The sequence below is a fragment of the Aquila chrysaetos genome, chromosome 7 (assembly GCF_900496995.4).
Source record: "Aquila chrysaetos chrysaetos chromosome 7, bAquChr1.4, whole genome shotgun sequence".
Taxonomy (NCBI): Eukaryota; Metazoa; Chordata; class Aves; order Accipitriformes; family Accipitridae; genus Aquila; species Aquila chrysaetos.
In genome coordinates, this window is record NC_044010.1 from 5,379,562 (window position 1) to 5,405,782 (window position 26,221).

At 46.2% G+C, this 26,221-nt stretch overlaps 1 protein-coding gene across 2 annotated transcripts in view; it reads left to right on the forward strand.

Moving 5' to 3' along the window:
• Positions 1-26,221, forward strand: part of LOC115343582 (limbic system associated membrane protein) — a 1,014,959-nt gene that overhangs the window by 625,747 nt on the left and 362,991 nt on the right. Inside the window, exon 1 of one of the 2 annotated variants that reach the window (XM_030019710.2) lies at positions 22,194-22,280. The exons of the other annotated variant lie outside the window; for it this stretch is intronic. Coding sequence (XP_029875570.1) covers positions 22,223-22,280 — 58 coding nt within the window. The 5' untranslated portion in view covers positions 22,194-22,222. Of the gene's footprint in view, positions 1-22,193; positions 22,281-26,221 lie in introns of those variants that run through there. 2 annotated transcript variants of the gene reach the window in all.

Here is a 26,221-nt window from a genome sequence, read left to right on the forward strand (position 1 = left end):
TGGGCTATACAGCTAGGGATTCGATTGAATGGCTTTATCAGAAACTCCAGATTTGCTTACAGGCACCAAGGGAACAGTCTTTCTCAGGAGATTTCCACGGCTTCCTGCTTTAAGGAAGATTGTTTTCAAGGAAGACGAGAGCAGCTGTCTTTCTGGTGGTATCTTGGCATTCCACAGCAGGTGCCCCCAGCTCCGGGAAGGCATACTGGCCTGCCCCGAGATGAGATAGCAGAAGGTACCGGCTGTTTTCTTAGGTTTGGCTGAATTTCTGAATGTAGGCTTGCATTTGTTCTTCTCTTACCCTTACTGCTCCAACCCATCCACAATAATTATCTCTCAGATTCATCCTTTCCCTCCATCCTGATTCTCCTTAACTGCTCGTTCAGATTAGGAAACATCCTTTCAGTCTCTCTCTCTCATCCTCATTAAATCTTTTTATTTTTTTCTTTATCTTCATCTCCTCCTTCCTAGACTGTCACTAAATTAAAAGAGAAAAAAAAGTGACGAAAAGCTCTTTAATGTGTTTTAAAAAATCTCTTTGAAAATGATACCGTCTGTGTCGCTTCTCTCTGTGTCTCTCTTGCTGTATATATTTATTTATTTATTTTTACAGACTAAACTAAAAATTGGCTTATTGATAAAAGCCACAGTGGCTGCTGTTTGCTGATGATTAGGTGCAAAGAAGAGGCTTTTCCCTGTTAAGATGGGTAAATATCAAGCAAGTTTGCCGACGACACCGAGGTATGTGGTGCGGTCGACATGCCGAAGGGAAGGGATGCCATCCACAGGGACCTTGACAGGCTCGAGAGGTTGGCCCGTGCGAAACTCATCGAGTACAACAAGGCCAAGTGCAAGGTCCTGCACATGGGTCGGGGAAATCCCAAGCACAAATACCGGCTGGGCGGAGAATGGTTTGAGAGCAGCCCTGCAGAGAAGGACTTGGGGTTATCAGTGGATAAAAAACTGAATATGAGCTGGCAATGTGCGTTCCCAGCCCAGAAAGCTGATCTCATCCTGGGCTGCATCAAAAGAAGCGTGACCGGCAGGTCAAGGGAGGTGATTCTCCACCTCTGCTCCGCTCTTGTGAGACCCCACCTGGAGACCTCTGCTCAGGTCTGGGGCCCCCAGCATAAGGATGCGGACCTGTTGGAGCGAGCCCAGAGGAGGGCCACGAAGATGATCAGAGGGCTGGAGCACCTCTCCTGTGAAGACAGGCTGAAAGAGTTGAGGTTGTTCAGCCTGGAGAAGAGAAGCCTCCAGAGATACCTTATAGCGGCCTTCCAGCACCTAAAGGGGACCTACGAGAAAGCTGAAGAGGGACTTTTTACAAGGGCAGGTAGCGATAGGACAATGGGCAATGGCTTTAAACTGAAAGAGGGTAGATTTAGATTAGATACAAGGAAGAAATCCTTCACCGTGAGGGTGGGGAGGTACTGGAACAGGTTGCCCAGAGAGGTTGTGGAAGTCCCCTCCCTGGAAGCGTTCGAGGCCAGGCTGGATGGGGCTTTGAGCAGCCCGGTCTAGTGGAAGGTGTCCCTGCCCATGGCAGGGGTCTTGGAACTAGATGATCTTTAAGGTCCCTTCCAACGCAAACCATTCTATGATTCTGTGAAATATGCAAAAGATGTTATTTAAATTGAAAGGACAGGCTGAGAATGTGCATTCCTCCTCCCTCCAACACCCCATGTCACAAGCACAGATGTCCAGGAAAAAGCCTGGACTAGAATCCAAAGATAAAAGCAGACTTTGTCCACAAATGTGCACTTAACCCCAGGCACCGATTCCAGAAACTGCTGATGTCTCCAGGCCCTTGAGAAATGTTCTGGTTGCTAGCAGACTGCAAATTACAGCATCTCTATCCTCATGGCTTCCATTAGTCAGCCCTAGATAGGAAATGGTACAGAAGAGCAGTTTCTTGCCCAGTGGGAGCAGAATGGGATGTTCTCTTTCAAAAAGAAAAAGAAAACAGTAGCACTTTGCTGGTTTCAAATACGTGAGGACCCAGACCTAAACATCTCCTCCAAATACCCTTAAGTTTGGGAAATTTGTCACCTGGATCCACGTGCTAGTAGATGTTAAAGTCAGAAAAGACCACTAACTCGTCTTGGGTCTGATCTGAAAGTGTTACTACGATATGACCGCGCGTGTCCACGCTATCGTTGCTGTAGCTATCTCAAGTACTAAGAGGAATGAAACTGCAGCAGCCTAGGCTTCTGTGTTGGCCACGTGCATCTATCCAGAGCCGGGTGCCTTTAGCAAGTAAAACATATGCCCTTGCAGCTTTAGAGCTGTTGGCAAACAGGACAACCAGGATAAAGGTAGTTTGCTGCAATCGCAATTCTGGTATTGGTAATGGGGTTGGTAACTCCTGGTAGTGGCGATCCAGACCATCTGTGCAATCCAGTTTAGCCAACTGCCTGGGCACTGACATGAAAGAGCTGGTCTGACAGCCGCATGTAGAATCACAGGAGCGTTGGTTGGAGGGGACCGCTCGTTGGGCCTCTAGTCTCCAGTCCGAGCTCCCGCTTGAAGCCAGACATCACCCAGGAGCCAGTGTGTCAAGATCAAAAGGGCTGCATCTCAGCGGGTTCATTTCCTCTTCTCCCAACTTTCCCTGCCTCGTGGCTGGCGCTACCGCCTTGCCATTCTGCCAACACCAGGGCAGTCTTGGCTGCCTATCTGAGTCTCAGTTCCAGGAGCACACGAGGTGGCATGTTGCAGAACCAGTGTGAATCCGGATAAGCTTATTCACCCAGGGCTTTTCTGTTCACCTATAACATACTTGTGACTAACGAGTGAAACCTGCTTCAGCCATTGGGGACCACTGCCTCAGAAGGCAAGAGACAGGTCCAATGTACTATGTAGTGGGGATTGCTCTATCTCTGCGTAAAGACCCTACTGTGGAAGGTGTGTGGGCTACTGGGAGAAAGAAGAGGGTCTCTGGATAGTTAGGAAGCATGATAACCTCTTATTCTTCCAGTCAGTCCATCATCCCCCCCATCCAAGTGGCTGGAGAGTCCATGTCGCAAATGAAAGGGTACGTACATCACGACTTTCCTGCTGGAATGCCTGGCATAGTGATGAAGTAGAAAAAGGGAAGGAAAAACTACCAATTGGTAAAATGAAGAACTCAAACAGAAAAAGCAAAGTAGGACAAAGATGGAGGACACGTGGCAGAAAGAGGAAACTCTGCATCACAGGGAAAGTCGGTACACGTTCTCCTCAACAGGTGGATCCAATCATAAAACGGTGGTTTGCATTTTTCCCCCAACTAGTAACCTGTGAGGAAGCAGCTGAGTGAAGCTATAACACTGTGTGAATAAATTTAACTATGTTTAATCATTGATGTGGTTTGTACTGGAAGACACCATGTAATAATGCAAACTGGCATTGCTGCACGAATCCAAGGAACTCTGTGGTCCTTTTTAGTTTACCTTCCATAGTGACTAAGGCTGGGTTCAACAACAACAGCAGCAACAAAATGTTGCTGAGAATCCAGCGAAGGTGCACACGGAGCAGGCGAGGAGGGTCTCTGCCAGACCTGTGACCTGATTTGGGCTGGTAATATTTCGCTCAGCGATAGAAACTAGCCTGCCTTCTGTGGTCGTGCCAAACAAAGCCCAGAAAATATCCATCTGCAGCTTAAGCTGCATCATTACAAAGTTGCCTTTGGTTTTCCCATTTCTGTGTGATTCTGCCTTTTAGCCGCCCCTTGCTTCCTCGGTACATAATTGAGGGCGATACCCTGTGCCTTGGTGTCTGGAGTTGCCACTCCTCAAAAAACCCATGAGTCTCATTGGCAACGTGCATCCTAACAGTAGGGACCCCTATAAAGTCTTGTGTTTCGGAGATGTATCAGGCATTTGCCAGACCAATCTCTGTAGTCGTCTTCAGTGTTTATTCACTAATTGTTATCCACTGCTCCTGTAGAGCACTTTGTTTTTGATGACTTCTGTAAGTGGCACATTTATTCCCAGACAAGGTTTGAGAGTGAGAACAAATCTAGTTTATTCTGATAAAGTGAAAATTAAAACAGTGGGCTGCACTATTGGAAACAAGAGTTATGCAAAAGGAGACAGTAAAATGCACTGTCAGTTATCTACGTGCCACCCTCGCTCCCTTCCCAGCTCTTCCTTCAGGAGCTCTCTCCCAGCCTGTGGCTCCTGCAGCTCTGTGAACGCACAGTGAGCGCCAGGAGTTATTCTTCCTTAGTGGAGTTATTCTTCCTGGGTGGAGTTATTCTTCTTGAGTGAATAGCATAGCTGGCATACGGCCTTCCAGGATATACCCTTTCATCGTTAAGGAACCATGGAGTGAAAGTGCCTTTTCAAAGCAGCTCCTGACCCCACTGTTCTTACTAATTTTTTTGCCTAGAAAAGGAGGGTGGGCACTAGGATAGTTCTTTCCCTTCCCGATACGCTGTTCAGAGGATTTCTGTTCGGAGCATCCTGTTCAGGGTTTGATGACATCCTGTAAGAAAGGCGAATGAATCATTCTCAGGTTTGCACCTCCAGCACAAACATCAGGCCCTTCACTTTCTTTAATGTAGGCATTTTGGAAGGTGGGGTCCTCTAGGGCTCACATAGATCCAAGCAGAGCTGTTTAACAGTAAGATGGTGGGACGATCACTGTTGGGCTGGAGAGTAGACAACAGTCCTCATATGGGGGGCACGATGCCTCTGTGCCATCACTCAGCAGAGAGGGACACCAGGAAGGATCCCTGTTGGGTTGCTTACGAAGTCATTTCATAACAGACGTTAAAAAAAAGATGTTTTTTAAGAAAGGAGCGCCCTATCTTCCTAGGTGGCCGCAGGCCGTTCCTGCTCCTGGCTCTGCTGTCTGGCTTTTTGGTGAGTTGTCTCTTTTCATACCCGTTTGCTGTCTTGCATGTTCGAATGGGAGTCTCTGAGTAACTATGAGAGTCTCTTAGCACAGGACCCAGCACTCTGGGACCTCGCCACTACTGGCGCCTGCGAGCCTAAAAACAACCAAGCATGGCGGCTGGGATTTTGCTAGGGAGAAGTTCAGACCACAGTGTTATGAGCAAGGGAGGTTTCCAAGCTTCTTCAGACCTGGAATGTGATCAATTAAACGTGAAAAAATGTTTAATTAAACTAACATGAAAAAGCCTGAAAGGGTCACGAAAACTAAAGGCGACGATGCCCGTTCCCCACGGCATATGGCAGAGCAGCCGCTCTCCCCTTGCTACAAACGCGGGACTGTCACCTCAGAGGGACGTACGGCCCTTTCATTTTGCCGGCTGTCACCACGGCAGCAGAGGGACCATCCTGGGAGCCACCATCGCCACCGCCACCCTCCCCTTATGAACAGGAGTAGGGGCGACCTACTTCAGGGGACCTGTTTTCACCTGGGGAAGGCAAATAGAGAAAAGCTACCCATTCTTCTACTGTTGGAGCCTGGCAGGAGAACAGTGCTGGGGCTGGCCGAGAGAGAAGAGGTGTAGAGCATCACCTGCTGTGAAGGCCTTAGGGGCCCCTCTGCTACGTGTCACTGGGATTGAAGCACTTTATACTTTTATCAAAGAGAATTTATATTGGACATCTAAACTCCTTTAAAAACAGAGAAGTCTTGACGTTCTCTGTGTTCATGGCTGTTTGATGTGGGAGGGTTTCAAGGGGCAGGTAGCCCTCATTCCCAGCTCCACCTTGCACCACGCACGTCCTCCGGTGCGGTGGGACGGGGGAACCCAGGGCTTGTCATGGGGAGCGGGTCTGTATTGCGGCCATCAGCTGGAGGGACTGGGAGCGCTTTCAGTTGCCCAAAAGGATGAGTGATTGAGTGAAGGCTTCTTTAGATCTCCTGAAGGATCGTGATGAGCCCTTTCCCATGAGAAGACATTACGAAAGCTAGCTTGAGAGTTGAGTGAGGGAGCTTGGCTTTTATGCTTCTGGTGAATGTGATGACTCACATCCTTGGCTTAGAAAGTCTTGCTGTCCACTTGCCTGCTGCGGTTTCCCTCAGTTCAAGCAGCAGCACATCATTTGGTATTCCTTTTTATGTACAGGTAATGCGCTTGGTTCTACGTAAGCGGGGAAGGCACAGTCACAGACTTGAAAGGCCTTGGGCTTGCAGAGCGCTGTGGGAGGAGCAGGCGGGTGACACAGTGTCGCTAGCTCTATTTTCCTAGTGCAGAGGGAAGATTTTTAAAGGGTTATAGTGTGTCACTGGGAGTTTGGTGTTCAAGTATCACAGTGTTCCAGGGTTGGGTTCTTTTTTTTTAACATGCTGGTCGTTCAGTGTATTTAAGCTGTATAGGAAGAAGAAGGGAGTGGCTCTGGCAGCGCAGACTCAGGAGATGAGCCCACAGACCAGAGGCGGCAGGGAAAAAGGCAGTGGGACATGGAATGGGAAGCATGGGGAAAGCTCAAGTGTGGTTGAGAGGGAAGGAGGAGGCTGAGCTCCTAGGAGGTGAGGTCAAGCAGGTGAAAAGGACAGCCAGGCTGAAATTGCTGCAGGTTTTTGAAAGTGAGAAGAAGAAATTGAAACTCAATCCAGTGAACACTTCAGAACCAAAGGAGGGATGAAGCGGGATAGATGTGCTACGATGGGATTTCAGGGTGAGGAAGGAGAATGCTAATGGGTATATTGTGTATGCTTTGCGTGTCAGAGAAGCTGGGGAGAAGTTGCACTGCATGGAAGTGAGCAGTAATGAGCGGCCAGGCATGTCTCCCAGCTGTCAGGACAAAAAAGAAGGGCTTGGGTGCTGCCTCTGTTGCAGAGCTGTCTTTATCCCGAGGGACTTCAATCTGAAAGCCTTTCCTTGGGAGGTTCATTATCTCCCCTGTCTTCCCTACAGTCTCTTGTTCTCCGCATGGGCAGAAGTAGCCCCCAAACTCCAGAGACCAGGCTGCATCGTAGCGGCCTCATCCTTCCTTTCAGACCTACCAACTGCCTAAAGGCTTCTGCCTTTCTGCGCTCCGCGAGGAAATTAGTTTGCTGAAGAGAAAGGGCATAGTCATTGTAAAAACTATTCCAATTAAGATGTTTAATTGCGAAGGAAGAAAAACCATTTGTAAATTAAATGAATCGCCCTGTTTACAACACAGAAGAGTAAGGAATGATCTGAGAGGAAGCTGACATTTTGGCAGTCTGAGGCACAGGAGATGCAGCTGAGTGTATCAAAGTAGCAGAGGAAGTAGCGGCTTTTAGAGCAATAGCAAGGTAATTAGCCTTGCTTTCCCTACACTTCCTTAGGCGCCTGCTTGATTTTAAATGCCAAAGTGTGTCCTGTTTTCCAACTGCCCCTTCAGCCTGCGCTCTCTGCGGGGCCGTACACGTGCAGCGGGGTTGCGCTGGGGCTGGGGGCGGCGGGGAAGGGCCCGTTGCTGCAGGCACAGCGGTGACCGCTGGTCAGCTGAATCACATTAACTAATCTAGCACCTGCTCCCACCCTAACGAGATGGGTGGGGGAACGTCTCCAGCTGGGGCTTCTCTGCCCGGGCACAACGCAATTACGGTTTGGTTTGTCTGTCTGTCACTTGGTCTCTGCGTGTTGCATAAGATAGCAGAGGTGCAGCAGAGGCTGGAGCGCTCCTGAGTAGTCAGGGGGTTGTGGCTGTCTGTGCTGTGCATATATTTATAGCACAGCCTCCAGGCCTTCCTCTGAATTGCTGTGTGAGAAATGAGAGTGGTGAGAGACTTCCAACAAGTGGTCAGAAGGAGGTGGAATCCATGAAGCAGTCACACTTGGTAAGATATTGGCAGCAGTAGCTGTCTACCTGGTTGCTTAACTATTAAATAGCATGTCTGTACTCCCATAGGATGTTCTGCAGTAATAATTAATAGTGATTACATAGTGATAATAAAATGGTTATGCTAATAGTTCTATCAGCCTGTATGTAAAGAGAGATGAGCCAATACTATAAATATATTAGTAACTATGTGGAGAGCAGTCTTAATGACAAGAGTATCACATATAGTAAATATGCTGATATTGTTTATAATAAACAGTGTAGTTCCTTACCTACTATAATCAGTCTTTGCGGTTTCCCCTGCAATTAACTTTCAATGTTTCAGTCCTGCTCTTCTGTTTCCCCCTCTACCCCTAGCTGCATAGAGATGCTTCAAGATTCATTGCTTCCAAGTCAAGCAAGAAACTGTGCTGGGCTGAGTAGATGCCCATTAACATGCATGCTAAACCTCCCAGCAGAGACCTAGGCACCCAAGACAGACAGGTGCTCCGGACAGGGAGCTTGGAAGGCTTTGCCTGGATCCCCCCACTTTCAATAGTATTGCATTTCCTTGCACTATGTCACATGGAAATAGTGAGGAAGGTGGATAAGGAAAGGGATGAAACCTCTTTAAGCTGGCTCAGTTAGGTTATGGTGTCCGTTTTGTCAAGGTGCCTTGTTACTCAATGCATAGGTGCCTTGTTACTCAACTCATGCTCACTTACAAATTCACAACAGCTGTGCAAGGAAACCCAGCCTCCTCTGTGCAACTGAAGTGAGCACAGAGATACAGCAGCAAACCCTGGTGTGTGCTGCACACTCGTGTCTCCTGCCAGTGGCTTCGGGGCGGAACTTAGAGCTGCTCGGCATTTTTGAAGGGCTCGGTCCCCAGCTACTGATGCTCTTTTAGGGTGCCAGCGACCAAAGATGAAAAAAGGAAACTCTGAAGTTAGTGGTATCATAAGCTCTAAAAAAAAAAAAAAGTTGGTGGAAGTAGGGGTTAATGGAAGGAAGATCTTCAGTAGCTGCACTAAGCAGGTAACCAGTTACAGCTGGGATGAAGGGCTGCTGCCAGGGAGAGTAAAGCAGTTGTTGGGGAGGCTAGTTACTATTTCAAGCCTCTCCTCCTCAGCAGAAACCTAGGAAGAAGAGAATTAGATTCAGAAATCCTATGAGGAGGGATGTGTGCTGACTGGGGAGCAGCTTGTTACCCATGGATTGCAATGTATAGAGGACGTTAAGGTTTTCTGAGGCCCAGGCAGTTATGCCCTGCAGAAGAGGACGCAGCATGTGGTAAGGTGACCGATAGGCCGGGTTGATAAATAGGGGCAAGGTATCCTCAGGGAGAGGAAGAAACCTTCTCGGGAGTGTAACCACAGGCAAGGAATTACATAGCCTGGACCATGCTGGAGGGTGCTCTAAGGCAGGTAGAACCTGCCTAGAACCTGGCTTTTGTTCCCGGCCTGACAACAAACTCTACCTGTGGGGGAGCAGCAACTGCAGGCACTAACTGTGGACCTGAAACTGCTCCAGGTTTATTAAAGGCATGGTGTGAAGCATGGCCACAGTGCTTGTTGGAGGTCCAGGGAGCATCCTGACAACGCAGACCTGAACAAACTTGGTGTCCTTTGCTATCAAATGGTGAAAGATGCTGGATTGAGGTGTCTCGAGGATATGAGGTGTATTGGCTCTATGGGGTGTGTTGTTAAAGTGGGTGCTGCTGTTATGGTTGAATTACTTGAAAGGCATTAATAGTGGTAGATCAGATTAGACTTCTCAGTGGAGCATTGTGTTGGTTGCGTTACAGAAATAAAGACTTTTTCTTCTGGTGCTGGCTGGAAAGGTTGGAGGAAGTATTGCTTCTGCAAAAGATGTCTTTCCCCTTTGGGGCTTGGGAGGTTGGGTCAAGTATGCAAACCCTGTGCTGAAACAACCTAGCCAACCCTCTTACAAAATTCCTTTGTGCAAATTATTTTCCAAGTTCAATTACCGCTTGCAGTCTGATTATTATTACTCTGTAAAATTCTGTGTATGGCCTGCTTGGCAAAATCTTTAGGAATGCTTCAGTTGTTGCTGAGGGCAGAAGTGGCCTCGTGGAAGGCAGATGGCTTTGGAGGAATGCAGAAGTATCCTCAACAGCTGTCTGTGTTCTTTGAAGATCAGCATTGGGCACAGAGGGTCCAAAGTGCTGGAAATATGATGTGCAGTGGTAACCTCTGAATCAAATCTATTTGCTTAGGAGCTGAAATGTGTTACTTCGTAGTTGCATTCTAAGGATTTTAGCCCAGTATCCCCGTCTACTTTGGAGAAGATGCCTTTATTTTCTGGAGAGTTTACCAATTCCATTGTACCCTGTTCTAAAACATTTCTGATGAGCGTTGTCTGGCATTCACTGCTGGTACAGCACCTGGCCCAGAAGAGGTGCCTGTGGGTGTCCCCTAGCACTGGTGACTAATCGCCTTCACCTTAAAGCCAAAGCAAGAGGGCCTGGGACTGACAACACCATGCAGGCAGAACAGCTAGGGATAAACTTGATGCGTGTCGGTAGCAGTCCGTACTTCCCATGCTGTGCACGAGCAAAAGTTGATTCGGCCTTTGCCACAGCCAAGCCCTAGCGAATGGACTAAACCATGTCGTAAAAAACATAGCCTACGCAAGCATAGGACAAAGCTGTCTGTGCCTCACTTGTTCCCACTGGGGAACCAAAAAGATGTAATGGAGCAAGTCGGGAGTAAAATAACAGCTTGTATCCTACAGGAAAAAAAAAAAAAATGGGGGAGGTAGGAAAGCAGAGGACTGAAGGGAGAGAAGGAGAAATTGTGCTTTCATTTTTTGCTTTCCTCCTCTTCCCACTTCCCATTTCTCCCTGTTTGAGACTGTGTCAAATACCTCTGCGCCTGTTCCCCTCCCCTCTCCCAAATCTCATCTCTCTTCAGAGCTTTGGCTTTAAATACACACACATATATATGCAATTAAATGCAGGCTTTGACTTTTCGCCTGGGAAACTGGAGGGATAAGGTGAGCTAAGCTTTTAATTACGAGTACCCATTCTGGGAGGCAGGGAATTCAAGCCGACAGTAGATGCTGTGGCGCTGCTTAATCCTGTCTTACAGGGAAGACAGGAAAAAAAACCCCATGAATCTGCTGGAGAAAAGACTTCCTGAATGTATGAAGAAAATATTGTTTCTTTTTGCTTTTCCTTTTTTCACCTTTCCCCCCCTCCTTTTTTTTTTTTCTTCTTTCGTGCCAAGTGGAAACTAGGCATTAAATACTGAGGATTTGATTATGGCTTTTATTAAGGTGGAAATGTTAATGTGGAGCTCTGACCCCTAGGATCAAGCTGTATTTGCCAGGGTTTGGGGATGGTTTTTTTTGGTTTTTTCTTTTCTTTTCTCCTCTGGCTCTCTTTTAGAGCAGACATAATTGGCCAGGTTCATCTGGGCTGTTTCATCCATTAGACATGGCTGGAGTTTCACCATAGACACCTTTGGCTCTAAGTGATTTTCTTGATGGGGAGGTGAACAGTGTAGGAGTTTAGTGGCAATGCTTCCAACACAAGCACAGTTGGGGTTGTTTGGGGAAGAAAAGAAAAAGAAAAAAAAATAAATGATAGTTTATGTCCTACAAAGAAATCACTAACGTGTTTTCCAGCATTACAGGAAGAAAACCTTGTTCCCTTTTGTTCGCCACAGGCCAGATACGTTCAGTGGTCCAATTTGAGTTACACCAGTCATATTTTTTTGCAAGTTCCTTCCAGGATTTGTCCCTGTGCTTTAGAACCACTAAATCCTTGCCTTGCTAAGCAAATGGAAAGACGCTACAAAGGGAGGTAGGATCGGGCCAGGAAACTCTCCTAGGATGATGTGTATGAGTCCCAGGCAAAGGCCTGCCTGTGGAAGAAAAGCAGAATAGAAGGGGATGCGTGTGCACTTCTTGGAAACGTAGCACGTCTGCCTAGTCACTGGCAGGTATCGCATCACCTTCTCTTTCTGTCTGTCTCACCCCAGCCTGTGCTAGGGCCATGTCAGCCAAAGCCTGCTCCCTCTGGCAGCTGTCTATATGCCGTTTTCTGCAGCCTGGCTTCCTCTGACTTGTGCTGGAGCCTCTGTCTTGCCAACCGTGGTTCAGGCTGGGCTGTGGAGCTGTTCTAGTTCCCACCACTAGCTGCTGCAATTCCTTTCAAACTTTTCCCACTCCCTTCTTTCTCTTTAGATTAAATAGTTGAGTGACAGTGTGAAGATATTGCATCTGAGTATGCTGGTAAAAGAGGAAGAGAGAGGTCTTGTCTTCCATAAATGAGTGCTAATTACCCCTTTAGGGAGGGATACTTAACAAAGAAGAGCTTGTGGTACCATGCACAAGGGCATAGCTTTCTTAACATCCTTTAAATTTTTAAATTAACCTTCATTGAATCTTCTTTACGTCCCTTGAAGAGGATGTAGTCAGGGCCAAATTTGCTAGAAGCCTGTCTGAGCATGGGGTGGAGATGAGAGCTGGGAGTTCAGAGGACAAGTTAGTGAATAGTATTATGGAGCTCTTGCTTCCTTGTTTGTTTCTCTGCTTCAAGGGGAGCTGGGCTAACATCAGCATTTCAAATGGAATGCTTTTTGGATTTGAATACCTCCATCTGAACCAGCTCTTACAGTTCTTGTTCTGGATGGGTTTCTACTTGCCATCTCCTGGCAGCTTTCTGCTATGGACTGTGACCTTCTTAGCTGCATAATAGCCGAGGCCTTTGCATAGCCTGCTGTTAACTAGGAGACTTGTCTGTCTTACTGATATGAAAAACCTATAAATTTTGCTTCTGCCTCTGAATATTCTCTGTAATACCATCATGACCCCTCTGATTAATTTCCACAGTGCAGCTTTGCCAGGTAGACCTCAGTAACCTTCTAGCTGACCTTGCTAACCTGCTGTTCCTCACAGGGTTCCCACTATTAAGAGCTGAATAATCCAGCCAAACCTACCACCTTCAAATAGATCTATGGAGTGGCATGGCCTTGACATACAACATGGACTCCCTTCTCCAAAGATATCACTTGCACGAAACCTTTATTTCTTGGCCTCAGCTCTTTTTCGATGCTGCTCTTCCTTCCTATCTTTGCTTGAATTCTTCAACTTAGCAAAATGGTATCGTGTCTGTGTGGCTACAGTGCGAGTCATCTGTGATAAAGGAAGAGTGCCCCAAACCATGCGATGTTCAGTTTAGGATTTAAAAGTCTGAATTAGGTTCTTTGCTTTAGTTTGATTTCCTGTGTGACTTTAGTCAAGTGGGAGGTATAACAAGCAATTTGGTGGTTACTTAATGAAACAAGATCCATGGGGACCTGGGCAGCCAACTTCTGCATATGTGGAGAAGACACTTGAAAAACTAATGTATTCTTTAGTTTAAAAAATTATAACGTGTGGGCTTCTCAAGAAAACTTGAAATCCCAAAGGAGCTAGTTGAACCCTTTGTGAGTCTTTTACTGCCACTTGGTCGCTAGATTAAGTCCCTTGGTGAATTTTACTTTTGTTCCTCATGATTACCTTATTTCGCTTGGCTTGTACGTCGCAGTTAACAGCAGTGCCCTGCTTCACTGAGTCACAGCAAGGGTAAATGCGTGAAGTCTACATTTGGCTAGTGTGGTGCCTGGGAAGGGGGAGAGAGGCACTCCACAGATGAGTGTTACAGGGGTTTGCTATCCCCGCACAGGTACACGTGAGGGTTGGTTTTGGTGGCTGTTGTTGTGGGGAGGGTCATCTTGTTTCTGTTTTCATCTGAGGGCTCATTTCATGTTGCCTCCTTGATTGGCACTTCAGCAGGTGGAAGGAATCTCAGCCCAGGGCGAGGTCACTTATTTTCTTTTCTCGGTTGGTTCTGCTCATCTAGAAGGGCGGGCTTTGTGAACAAACAGCGGGAATAAATGCACTTTGTGTTGGTGCCCAGTTTTGCGTGACATTTAAATGTACTCTGTGAGCCATCACTGGGCAGAGCTGAGGCATAGGGGGACTGTGGCGGTCTGAAGTAAGGACCTTAATCTGTTGGTTTGCTGCTTCCCTCCTTCTCCACCTCCGACCTTGGCATCTCCTCCTGACACACTCCCGTAAAGAAGCTTGGCACGGCCATGCCGGATTAAATGCTCTGACCACTACTGTAACCTGCATTTCAAACCACCTTCGTAGCAGACAGTAGCTCTGGAGGAGGGATTCTAGTTTATGTATCAAAGCATTTTGGGGAGGGAGCCGTGGAAAGAAGGAAAAGAAATGACAGCAATGTAAAAAACAGACTGGAGGAGGGAGAAGCAAAAGGGAGGGAGCATTCAGTTTGATTTGTTTTTTGTCAACTCAAAATACCTTGGCCATGGACTTGCCCTTAAGACGGTGCAAGAGAGGTGAGGCTAACAGTGCAGTTGGTATGTCAGGAGGCTATGTCTGGGAAAGCATTTATTTAAGATAATTATGATCAAATATTCATCAACTCTCTCCCTCCATCCCACTACAGCTTCTTTCTCACTTCTCTCAGCTGGAAAAGACTTCAGAGTGAAAGAGGGAGCAGCACTTAAATGCTTATTTATGTTGTCATTTCTAGGCATTTTATCAGGTCTCTAATGAAATAGATTTTCTCTCAGGAGGTGCATATTTTCTGAGCCAGAGGGGGAGAGCACTACGGATTGCTGAAAAGTCTACCCACGTTCAATACATTTGTTGCATTATTAATGATGATAAAAGCAAGAGGTTATAAACATTTTCTTTTCTAAATACTAATTGCAGCTGACCTTAGCTTTTTTTTTTTTTTTTAAAGGGGGTTGGGGGTGGGGGCAGGGAAGCACAAACAAACCCAGTGAGCCCAAAATGTAACTGTCAGGGCAAAACTCCTTTCTTGACAATCCCCGATGCTTTTACATATATCATTTCTAAGAGCGCTGCCAGAGCCAAACCATTTGGGACTAGAATTATAGCAGAGATTAGCAGGATTCTGTTCCAAGAATATCTTTATGGTGATCACTTGTCACTTGTCATTACAAATAAATCCTATTGGTCTTCTTTCCTCGGTCTCATCCTTGGCTTACTTACACTTGAGAAATCATTCTTCTCGTCCTCTCCTTTCCAGCAAGCGAAATTCAAGTTGCTGCTTTGAATGGCTGCTGGTTTATCCTGACTCAACACAACCCTGGTGGAGGGGGCAAGGGGATAGATACAGGAATTTTTCATGCTTGTTTTTCATCCAGCTGCTGGTAAAATGTGTTTTCATTGGTGTTGTCAGAATATTGGATGTTTCTGGGGTGTCACATGGGACAGCAGTGTGTACACTAAGATTCAGGCAGGTTACCTTGTATCCCATTGCCTCAAAGAGAATGGTGGTGCTTTTTCGGCCGTGATTACGTACCACAACAGCACCCAGAGCTTTCCACTAAGGTGAGATTCCTGTTACGCCGTGTGTTGTTCACGTACACACACGGAGAGGTTGTCTGAGTAAAATAGCAGAAAATGAGAGCGTGAAGAAATAAAGCAGGTTGTTCATATTCCTGCATCAGTTCAGTGCATACCTGGTAGGAGACGCCAGGCATCCCGAGTCTTGCACTGCTGTCCCATCTAGTGAACCACATTCTTTCTCTCGGGTACTAACACAAGCCGGGCTCTGGGCAGGGCTGTTAATAAATAGACCATCTGCTTCACAGATGCTGGTGGTGCTCTTGTTTGGAGCAGCATGAGGCAAATACTGCTGGTTGAATTCACCACAGCTGTAATGAAACCCACTGAGTTTTTATGGGTGATGCTGAGAGCAGGCTGAGACATCCTAGGTCTAAGCTGCAGAAATGGAATTTGAAGCAATTAAGGTTGATATTGTACCGTTACATGAACGATTCAAGTTGCTTATCAATGTGAACCCTTGGAAGGGTTCAGGGTTGAAAAGAGTTGCCCACGGACTTCTGTTGCCTTCTCTGGAGCTTTAAAAGAGACACCGTGTGTTAGCATTGGAGCTTAGGCTGGTGTTTGGATACGCTTTAAAAAACTGAACACGTTCACTAATATGTTGGCTTTGTTTGCAACAGAATGCCTTATTTCTATTTATTATTTCACTCATTTATTATTTATATTACAGTAACAGCTAGAGGCTTCTTTCTGCTAGGTGTCATACAGATTCTTTGTAGGAGGAAAGTTTGTCTCCTAATACTCTGCCTGAGAGGTGGGAGTGTGTTCAAAGGAAGTAGCAAATCAGTTGCAGAACTTGGAAAAGGACCCAGCTCTCTCGAGTTCTGGCTTCTTGACTTAACCAGTGCCCCTCGCAAACAGCTATATGAAACGAAGCTATTGCTCTCGTTTTGCGTGAAGGCTTTAATTTCAACTGACGCTGGATGGGAGCCTTTAAATATATCAAACAACTAGCTCTCTGTTTGGATGGAAGGAGCGTCTTCCTGTAATATATTGCACATCTGAAGAGGACTGCGCTGCCTGAAGCCAGTGGCCTCTCAATTTTTCTGGAGCCTAAGCTGGTTTTTCATGTGCTTTCCACATGGCAGAAAATTAGAACTCTTGCTTAGTTTCTCTTCTTGCTACAACATGTTGTCCATGTTGCACGCGGTACCAGGGGAATCTTCCACAGATGTGCAAGTTAAAAACTAAGGGTTTTGATGGCCGCTTGTCTCAGAGTTTAAAAGCAGTCAGTCAGAAAGGGACCAAACCCTTGGGGATTCACATTTGCTTTCATTAGGATAATTAAAGAACAGAATAAGCGGAACAGACAGACTTGCCCCTTTTAAGATGCAAATGAGGGATTCTGTGAATGGTGTTTGGGAGTCAGTTTCCCTTCATGCTTATGCAAAGAAATAAGATACCAGTTTGAAACATAATGGGATAGCCTGAGCATCTTGATTTAATGAGTTTTCTACCGGTGCTGGGACATAGGTGATTTCCCTGACCTCTCATACTTTTTCCGCGTGGCCATTTTCGTTGATTATGACCTCCTAGACAGGAGGTTTGACTTTCAGTGTAGGCTTCTGGTACGGACTGTGAGGGAAAGATGCTCCTTGGAGCCTGGGGCTCTTCTCTAGAGGCCAGCAGTGATCCAGGCAGCCCCTGTGAGAGCTCATGTGTTCCCCCTGGTCTAAGCTAATGACTGCTGGCCATTTGCTACGTGACTTTGTATTTTCTGATGCAGGCTGAGAGTTGGCATCGACTCACGAGGGCAGCTCCTGTCAGTGAGATGGGGCGGCATGTGGCTTTCCCGCAGGCAGCGTGTTGGTATACAGCGACTGAAGTCGTACAGGGAATGTGCCACAGCACAGATTTCCATGGAGGGAACAAGCTGCTTCCCTGGTTCTAGTAACCCACAGAAATCTCAGCGGAGCACCCTGGCCTGTAGAAATGTGACCTGCTGCTCCCTCCACGCCCCAGCAAAGATGAGGAGAGGTTGCTGAGGTGCTCACCCACAGGGAACAGGCGGCTGCCAGTGTGCCCAGACAGGGCTTTGCTGGGAGGAGCACAGTAGTAGTGGCTACAGGGGATCAGAAAAGCATGAGACCTGATCGTGAGCCTTTGAAACAACGGTGCTTTCGCCTGGAGTAGATATGGTAATGAAGAGTTGTGGTTGTTGTTTTTCCAAGGAGAGTTCTTGACATCGCCTTTTCTAATCTAGATAGTGTTCTTGTCCTTCGCCAGAGAAAGCAGCAACTTCTTACATCCGCTAATGTTCCAGCGTGTCTACATGCTTATTTGTGCCATTATTTCTGGCATCAGCTCTTTTCCTTCATTGATACAGTTAGGCCAAATAATCATCAAACAGATGCCTTTTCCTCAGGGATGTCACTGAACTAATTTCTGAACAGACAGGGCTATTTTCTTATTATTTATTTATTCATTTTCTCTGAGGAGATCTAGGCCCTTCAAAAACACTGCCTGGTTTTCTTCCAGCGCACTGAATGTGTGTGCACACGCCAGCGCTATTCCGCGCACGCCTCCGGCGTCTTTGTATCTGAAACAGTCAGTTCTCGTTCAAGTGGTAGATTTGCTCTTCTCTGCTTGTTGTGGTGCCATTACATTTGCTTTTGCGCATGGGACAGGTGCCAGAAGGCATGTGTGGGGAGGCCGTGATTCCATGAAGACTACACAGAGTATAATGCTAAGCAAGTAGCAAAGTCATTGCAGGATGCTGGCCTTCACCTCTATTTTTGTAAACATTCAAGTATTAAATATAAATGAATGTTTCAAGGATGCGTGTTTTCTTCAGGGATGCCTGGTTACTTCATCATTGTTATACGAAAGCTTATTCCCTTGGGCTCTGGAAAGCAAGAAAGATAATATCTTTTCCTCTCTTCTCCCCCTTCCACACTTTCCTCTTCTTTTCTTGCTTCTTTCAAGGAATAGTAACAGCGCAACGACTCTTCCTAAGCGAGAGTGCCCTTATATACGCAACACAAGTAAAATCTTAGGCACATTATAAACCTCAGCAGCTGTCCTCTTCACATAGGAGCGTTGCCTAACTCTGGACTGTGTTTCCTTAACCCATGTCAGTCACCGGGGTAGCTACCCTGCTCCTAGTACTTGATGACAGCCCGTTTTAAAAGGGGACACAGGCTGAGATCAGAGCTTACAGGTTGTTGGCCATCTTCTGATACAGTTCTGTAGCAGCCTGGGTGTGTGTCTTCACTAGCTTCACTTAGTTGCTTCGGACTAAAAATTTGCTCCACTGTTACTTCAGATCAGTGGTAAAAATTAAATACTGTAGCTGGAGACATCACCTTTTTGTTGGCTGCTTTATTTTTATACGGTAAGTTGCCTTGCAGGAGAAGCAAGCCATCATTGGCTGAACTGCAAGTGCAAGATTATTACTGAATATATGATCTTAATTACATCACGTGGCTGTCATGTCCACTGCAAAGTACCAATGAGATAATCCTAAACCATACCAGCTGTCAGCAAGAGGAAAAGAGGTAGGTTAGGGATGCATTTAATTTTTGAACACTTGGTTATTTTGCATAAACAAGCCATTGCATCAATATTAGTTTGAAAAACATGCAGATTAATTATTGCACACTTGCTAGCAAAACTATTTTAAAAAAAAAAGTCTCTTATGGCATCCAGGATCTAACATGGCACTCATTTTTTCAGAGGGGAGCTCACAGCTATGCCACTTATAGCCTCTTGCAGCAGGGAGCAGGCAAAACCAGCAGCTGTAGCGTGCTCCAGTCCCAGATGGATGAAGCACATATGCCACAGTATGAAAGCTGTGTCGCTAGGGAAGTGATCAAAGCTCTGCTATTTATAACTATTGCATTCACAGTCTCTTTCTGCCTTAGAACCAGGAGCACAGCTCTTCCCCATCCCAGCTGCTTCCAGGAGAAGGTGCTATCGGGAACTGTAGAAAATCACTAGCATCCACAGCCAGTTCTTCCAGTCACCTTCCAGTGTCTTCCAGTTTTCAGCATGTGCAGTGTCAGCAAATGCACAGCAGTTCCTCTTGCGAACGGGATTTGGCAAAATAAATGAGCTGAAACTCTGCAAGGGGATTATTCATCATAGCAGAAGCTTGAGCTGCCGCAGTGTTTGTCATCTGTAGTGCCTTTGTTATCAATTCCATCACCAAAGCCAGTGCACCTTGTCATGTGGTAAAAGTTAAACCGCTGGCCAGGGGCCTTTCCCTTCTGCTTTTGCAGCTCAGAGGAAAGGCAGAGGCAACTGAAAACAGTTCACGCTTGCACGTCACTTTTGGGACAGAGACACTGCAGCTTATGGGTAGGAGTATTTGTTTTAGCTCAGGGGGTGAGCTTTTTTCCTCACTTCTTTGCTCCAGTGGGTAAATGAGAGTTTGGGGGTTCCCCCCCCTTCTTTCTTTCTTTATCTTTATCTTTCTTTCTTTCTTCCTCTACAAAGAGAGAACTGTTGCATTGATCTTTTGGGGAAAGGGAGGAAGAGAAGAGTTTAGTGAACAGGAGGAGAGAAAGATGAGAGGGCTAGAAATTAATGGAGGACAGGCTGAATGATGGATAACCTGTCTGCCTTTCTTACATATTTGCTCTGCACCTCTTTCCAGTCATGCTCCTACGCTCGCTCTCACTCACTCACACAAAACCATACACAAACTGTCATCTAAACTCTTTGATTTTTCCCACCCCCAATCCTTTTCTCCTCTTTCTTCTTCTCTTCCCCATGCTCGTTAACTTCCTCTCTTGAATGTATTCAAGGGGAGTTATAAAAATACTTGAGATTCAGTATGGCATGGAAAGACAGAAGCCAGCAGTAGTAGGAGAGAGTTGAGGCGGAGGAGGAGAGGGAACTCGGACAACATGCCAAACCTTGAAAACACCATTATTTCTGGACCCTGCTGAGCGTAAGCGCGTGTCTCTGTATGAGAAGGAACAGCGCTATGGCTGCTCTTCCTCATAGCAACTTTCCCATGTGATGCTCTACAGTTCTAGGTAACTTCCATGGGATTAAGTATTCTGGACACTGTCCTGCCCCAAGGAAAGCCCTGAGGGTGGTCACCTTTGCTTTTAGGAGGTCACCATGGCCATGAGGAAAAGAGGCCTGACAGCAGTGCAGAAGAGGGAGCACTTGAAGTGGCCTATAATTTTGGATGCCGTGCTCTCTTCCGCATTTGAGATTGGCAGGACTCAGATTTTCAGAATTCGCTGTTCAGGACACCTCAGGGTGGCCCCCCAACAATGACCTCATCTCTTAAAACATGCTGATTTTCCATCATGCACACATGGATAGACTTGTTTGGAGAGTAGAGTCTGTATAGAGTGAGAATTGTCTTTTGTTGTGACTTTTGTAGCCCCACCTTGTCTGCCTCTAGCTCTCTCCTTCTTTCAAGTTGTTTTTGTGAAGGCTCAGGGAAAACAGAGTCAAAAAAAGGTACAAAAGGGACGTGCACGCAGACATTTTTATCTTCACTTCCAAGGGAGGCCTGTCCTTTGTCCCCTTTTCCCAAATAACCAAAATTCATCAGATAACCTCTTAAGACCAAGCCTAAGGCAAAATCAATCTCTAAAGGAAGTAGCAATTGCTATTGCTCAGACAGCAAGCAGAACGTGAAATCCATATCGGCTTATTAAAAGCACAGGCTTTGCCTCGCTCATCTCTAATGATGACAAGTAGCAATTATTTTTATTACACACACACACACACACACATGTGGGTAAAATACAGACTGTTTTAAAGGCAGAGACTTCCTGGGGGTGCTTGTAGTGATTCTCATCACTTCCATCGCTGAGGGCGGGTGAATCCTCTTTCGTGAGCAATGTCCTGTCTCAGCGTTTGAATCAAGTGCTCTGATTTATCTGTTTCCCTCTGGATTTTATTATCTATTCTGTTTCCTTGCAAGGACTGAATTTGGAAGGGAAATGTATGGAGGTAAGACAAGCAAGTACTGTGGACCCACCAGCTGGGGCTCTAATGTACAGCCACAGGTTTTTAAAAATCAGTGAGATAATAACATCCAATTGGTCCCTAAAAAGAAGGATGCTGCAAGCAGAGGTTTTCTTCTGGGCAGGCTGGAAGGCTCCTAATTACTAGAAATGAAGAGAAGAGTCAGTCAGCCATGAGATAGAAACCTCACAGTGGGGAGACAGCTCAGTGGGAAATGCCTGGTGAGCAGACAAAGTTTCTCAGCTCTTCATAAACGTAGAAAATTATTATTGTCAAACTTTTTCTTTCTCCCTTTCTTGCTTCCCTGTGGGAAAAAAAAAAAAAAAAAAAAAAAAACCAAAAAACAAAGCTCTGCCTCTCCCCTTCAGTCACTCAGAAGTCCCTGCAGTCGTGCAGGGCACCCTCCCTCTGCTTCTGCTGCAGCGCTTTATGCTGGCACCCAGCAAACCCCCCCGCGGTAGCCTGGGAGAGGATTAACGAGCTGATGGAAGCTGCCCAGTACCTTTCTGATTATTTACATTATGCTTCTCCCTACAAGTTTACCCTTCCTTTTTTTTGGTGTGGGTTTTTTTGTTGGTTTGGTTTTTTTGTTTGTTGTTTGTGGTTTTTTTGTTTTGTTTTGTTTTTTTCTTCTACCTCCCCCATATACATCCATCATCAACTCAGCTGCATGAGTCGATTATATAGTGACCTGCTTTGGGCTGTTTCATAACCTGAAGGGCTTTGGCTAACTGGGAGAATCTGGTGTCAGGTGAAACCAGGACACTTTGTACTCACCCTGTGATAGCTGATCCTTGGGAACACAAATTGAAGGGGAGGGCAAAGTGAATTAACTCTCTGACAGGATCGGGGACCAGTCAGCTACTGCCTTGACAAATCTGCCTTGTCTTTGGGTTCTTCTGTCCCCATTTGTCACTGTGAAGATTTCCTCCGTTTTGTAGTTTCTCCCCTGTGGTTCAAGCGCAGGCTTGGGAACCAGGAGCTCTCTGGTTTTCCGAGATCCCTCAGAATTTCATAGAGTCGCTGATTTATTCAGGCCAAAACAGGCTTGCATGATCATCTTGTGTCACTCTCACGGGAACCGTTTTGCCTCTTTCGTGTGCCTGGCTTGGAGGGCTGTGTTGCTGCCAATGCTCTTGACTCAAAATGGGGTGCTGGGATGCTTCTTCCTTTCTTTCATTATGCAGTACCGTTGGTCACCTACTAAAACCAATGTTTCGTGGAGGCGGAGAGGGGCAGGTAAGGAAAGCAAGGAGGCACCTATGTTGTCGGTTTCTAGGGAATCCGATCAGAGTTTTTTGTGACTGCAGTGTTACTTCAGACCTTTTTTCTTCTCACCTCCTCCCTGTACCTCTATATGCTGCTGCTAATCTTCCGCTCAATTATTGAGAATGTGTCACTCTGTTGGCTGGGCAAATAACACCTCGCGACTGTGGCTACAGCTACCGTTGCGGTACTGTTAGGCCTGTAGATCTACAGAGCAGGGGACCTGGACCTGACACCTTTTTGCCCCCAGCAGTGTTAAGGACAGCCCTGTCTTGCTGAGTTCCTTTGGAATTTGACTTCTGGCTTGGATTCTCCCTGTTTGCTGCCTTGCCATGGGTAGCAGCCCACTTCATGGGAAGGGACAGCCAGTTCAGGTTAGTAGAAGAAGAAAGCAAAATATGCCCTTTGCTTCTTTGGGAAGCTGAGAGAAAGGGAGGAGGGAGACAAGTCTAAAAAGCCCAGCAAGCCCTCGCTCAATCTTCCCATGAACAGTGACTCGGCCTTAGCTTTCCCTGCAAACTCTGATCACATCCCCAGAACGTGCATGGAAAGCAATGATGAGGCAGGAACGTGTAGGTCTGGGGTCACAGAATTAACAAATGGATGGTTTTAGCTGGAAATGCTAAAAGATGCAGTGAAAGTCTCTGCGGCTGGAGCTCAAATCACTTTGTATCTGTACAGTATGAACAGCTCTATCACTAGCACTTAGCTTGTAGGCTGTTTTTTAACTCTTCTGTTCCAGAGGAATGGAATTCCCCTAATCCCCGTCTTATAGGTGAGATGAAGAATGGGCAGGTGAAACAGAGTCAGCAACTTAGCCAGAAATACAGCATTTACCCTGGAGCTTACAATATGTTCGTGTAGTGCCTGGACACTTAATATTCTAGATGATAAAATCAAAGTTGTCTTTCCTGGTAGGATGGTGAGCTGTGAGGGTCTGGGCTGGCACTTTTCCTGTGGAAATGAACGTGCCTGATCTTTTTCCAGCGATCCTTGCTCTACACAGTAGATGCCATGACTTACTGTCCACCAAGTTGTGCACAGGAGATTTTATGCAGCTTGTTTGGGATTCTTCCAGCCTTTGGTGTTACTCCAAAGAGGATATCCCTATAATAGTCTTTTTGTAGGATATTATAATTATAAGGCACAGGTATGTTAATGTAGAATAAGCTTGTTCTTTACTGCATACAGCCTTCATTGCCCCAGGAGGTCATCAAGTCAATTATTGTAAAAGGATTTCAAAAAGACCCTGGATAATTTTATGACCATTGTAATTATGTGTTAAGATAGGGGTAATCAAATCTTATGCTTTGTGGCAGATTATAACCACTGGGACCATGAAATGGCTCATTTTCTCTCTCATGCACCAGTTGACCATTAGGGTGGAGTTTTCACCTTCCTCTGGACCACTTTAAATTAATTGCTGCTGAGCACAGGAGGCTGAAGGCCCTTAACCTTCTGATCTCGCCTGACAGGTTGAAAGCTGCTAGATTTTGGCCTGCTGCTTTGTGCCTTGTTTCTGGGGAAAGGTTAGGGGAGATGGATGGGTCCAGTAGAAACCAGGAGCTGGGGTGGGGTGGTGGGAGCAGTACCGTGTGCCCTGCACTTTCTGTGGCAGATAAAGCTCACAGGTGAATTCCCGGTCGCAGGGGCTGCCGAGTGTGGACAGTGGAACAGCATCGTGGCCACGTGGCGTGTTTTCTGGCCACAACGGCACAACCAGGGCAGCTGCCGCGTTGCCTGGCCTCTAGACAGCGTTTGTATAAGCAGTGTCTCTTGGTGAAATGTTGCACTGGATTTTTGGATGAGAAAGAAGTCTTCTTGTTTGTTCCAGGCTTTGGCTGTAGTGCTCGTGTTGGCTCATCTTTAAGATGTGCATCGGACAGGGGAAACCAGGCCGAGGGAGGTTGAGAAGGGGAGGTGATATAAGGAATTTTTCATTCTGTGGCTCTGCTGTGCTGGCTCCATTGTGATCCATGCCTCTCTGCTCCGTTTGTTTCATAGCATGGTGAAAATGGATGAAACGTTTCACCGAATAATGAATTGTGGCCTTGGAGGCAGCAGTCCGCGTAGGTCCCTTGAACCGTTTGCAGCTGAAGAAAGTGATGTTCTTGCCAGCAGCTGCTCTGGTTTATGCAGTTCCTTGTGCAGTTTCCTCATCAGCTTTCTGTATAAAACTGTAATTTCAGCTGTGGCCAGCTTCAGTCACTGTTAGACAAACTGGTTTCCTTCCCCGATCTTTTTAACCTCTTTTGCAGGTAGCCACAGACCAAAATGCAATGGGTGAATAAAATAAAGCCAGTCAGAGGTTTTAGGTAAACATTCTATTTTTAGTCCTCTGCATCTGAAAGATACTGTGCGCATGCAGCTTTTTGGGGGAATCTGCCACTTCTGGGGATGGATGCGGTGGTGGCTTGTACACAGCAACGTTAACCGGTATTCTGGGGCAACAAATAAAGCAAAAGAACTCTCTGTTGAGTAAAGGAAGATGGAAATGGTATTCCTCCATCTTATCTGAGCTAGAAGACTGCAAATGTCTGTGCAGCCATATGCGACTGTCTCTTCAGTGCCTCTTGCTTCAGTCAGTAATGCTCTGAACTGGCAAATCCAATGCTCTGAGATGCTGTTTTGTAATGTTACACTGTCCATCTCTTACCAATGGGAATCCTAAATACTTGATGGAGAGAAATGAGATCAAAAGGAGAAAAACTGCAGGATGGTTGGCAAAGGAGAATAAGAGATGCTGTCAGGAGAGGAGCTGAACTGAGAAGGGGAGTAAATGAGGCAGATAGATGCAAGAAGGCTGTTCAAAAGGCAGGACACACAGAGGAGAGGCTTTTAGAGCAACAGCAATGAAAGGGCTACCACGCAAGACGGTGCACAGTGAGGAGAGCAGCGGTTGGATAATGTGAGAGCTCTCTCCATTTAGCTTTGTCTTGACATCCATCAGATCTCTCCCTTCACAACTGATGTTCCCATCTTGCCCCCCCCTCCTTTACCTTGCATTGTATAGTGCTGCTTCCTTCCAGCTCCTCAGGCTTCAGGGCTTGGAAGAGAAGCTATTAATAATTCTTCTCAGCTGTCATAGGCTAGTCCAGATGAGGATTAGATGATGCCATGATGCTTCAAGATGGGTTTTTCTGCACCTATAGTAAAGAGGCAGTTTAGTTTTCCTAAGAAACACTGCCTCCTCCCCTTGCCTCAGTTCAGTCAGCTTGGTGGCTCTGCACCTCTTCAGTCAACGTGTGCATCCTGATGTTCGTTCTCCCACAAATTGGGCATAGGAGTCCTCGGGTCACAGGGCTGTATGTTGTAGTAAGCTTGGTCTTCTCATTATCTGCTGTAATTGGGGAAAACTTTAACTTCATGGGACAGAAACTGTCAAAACCGGTTCTCTAATATGCCCATAACTGCAAGAATTTGTAAATAGAGAGAGCCAGAGCAGGAAAGCACTGATTGGAGCTCACAGCAGAGTTTACCAACAACCACTAATTGCCAGCTCTGTTTGGATGAATTGTAAATGACCAAGATAATGCAAATTAGGAAGACACTCTCTTGGCAGAATTTTAGCAGCTTCTGGGAGCTGGGGAAGTCATGCGGCTCCCTCTGTTATTGGGAGCAGAGTCCAATTTGTTGTGGCTTCTGCAACGCTTCCTTAGGCTGGGAGTGAGTCAGTGGAGCCCAACTGGATCACATGCTGCCCTCCAGGCGTTTGTTGCTGGTTAATGCCATGCAGTGTTGGAGCATCTATTTATTTTTTTTCAGTCTACCTATTTGTTCTTGTGCATTTAAAAAAAAAAAAAAAAGATAAAAGGCAGAAAAAAAAGGCTTATGATAAATGCCAACTCTGACAATGATAAGGTTTGAAAGTACTTTGTTAAAGTCTTAAAATCTAGCTTTTAACTTTTATGTAC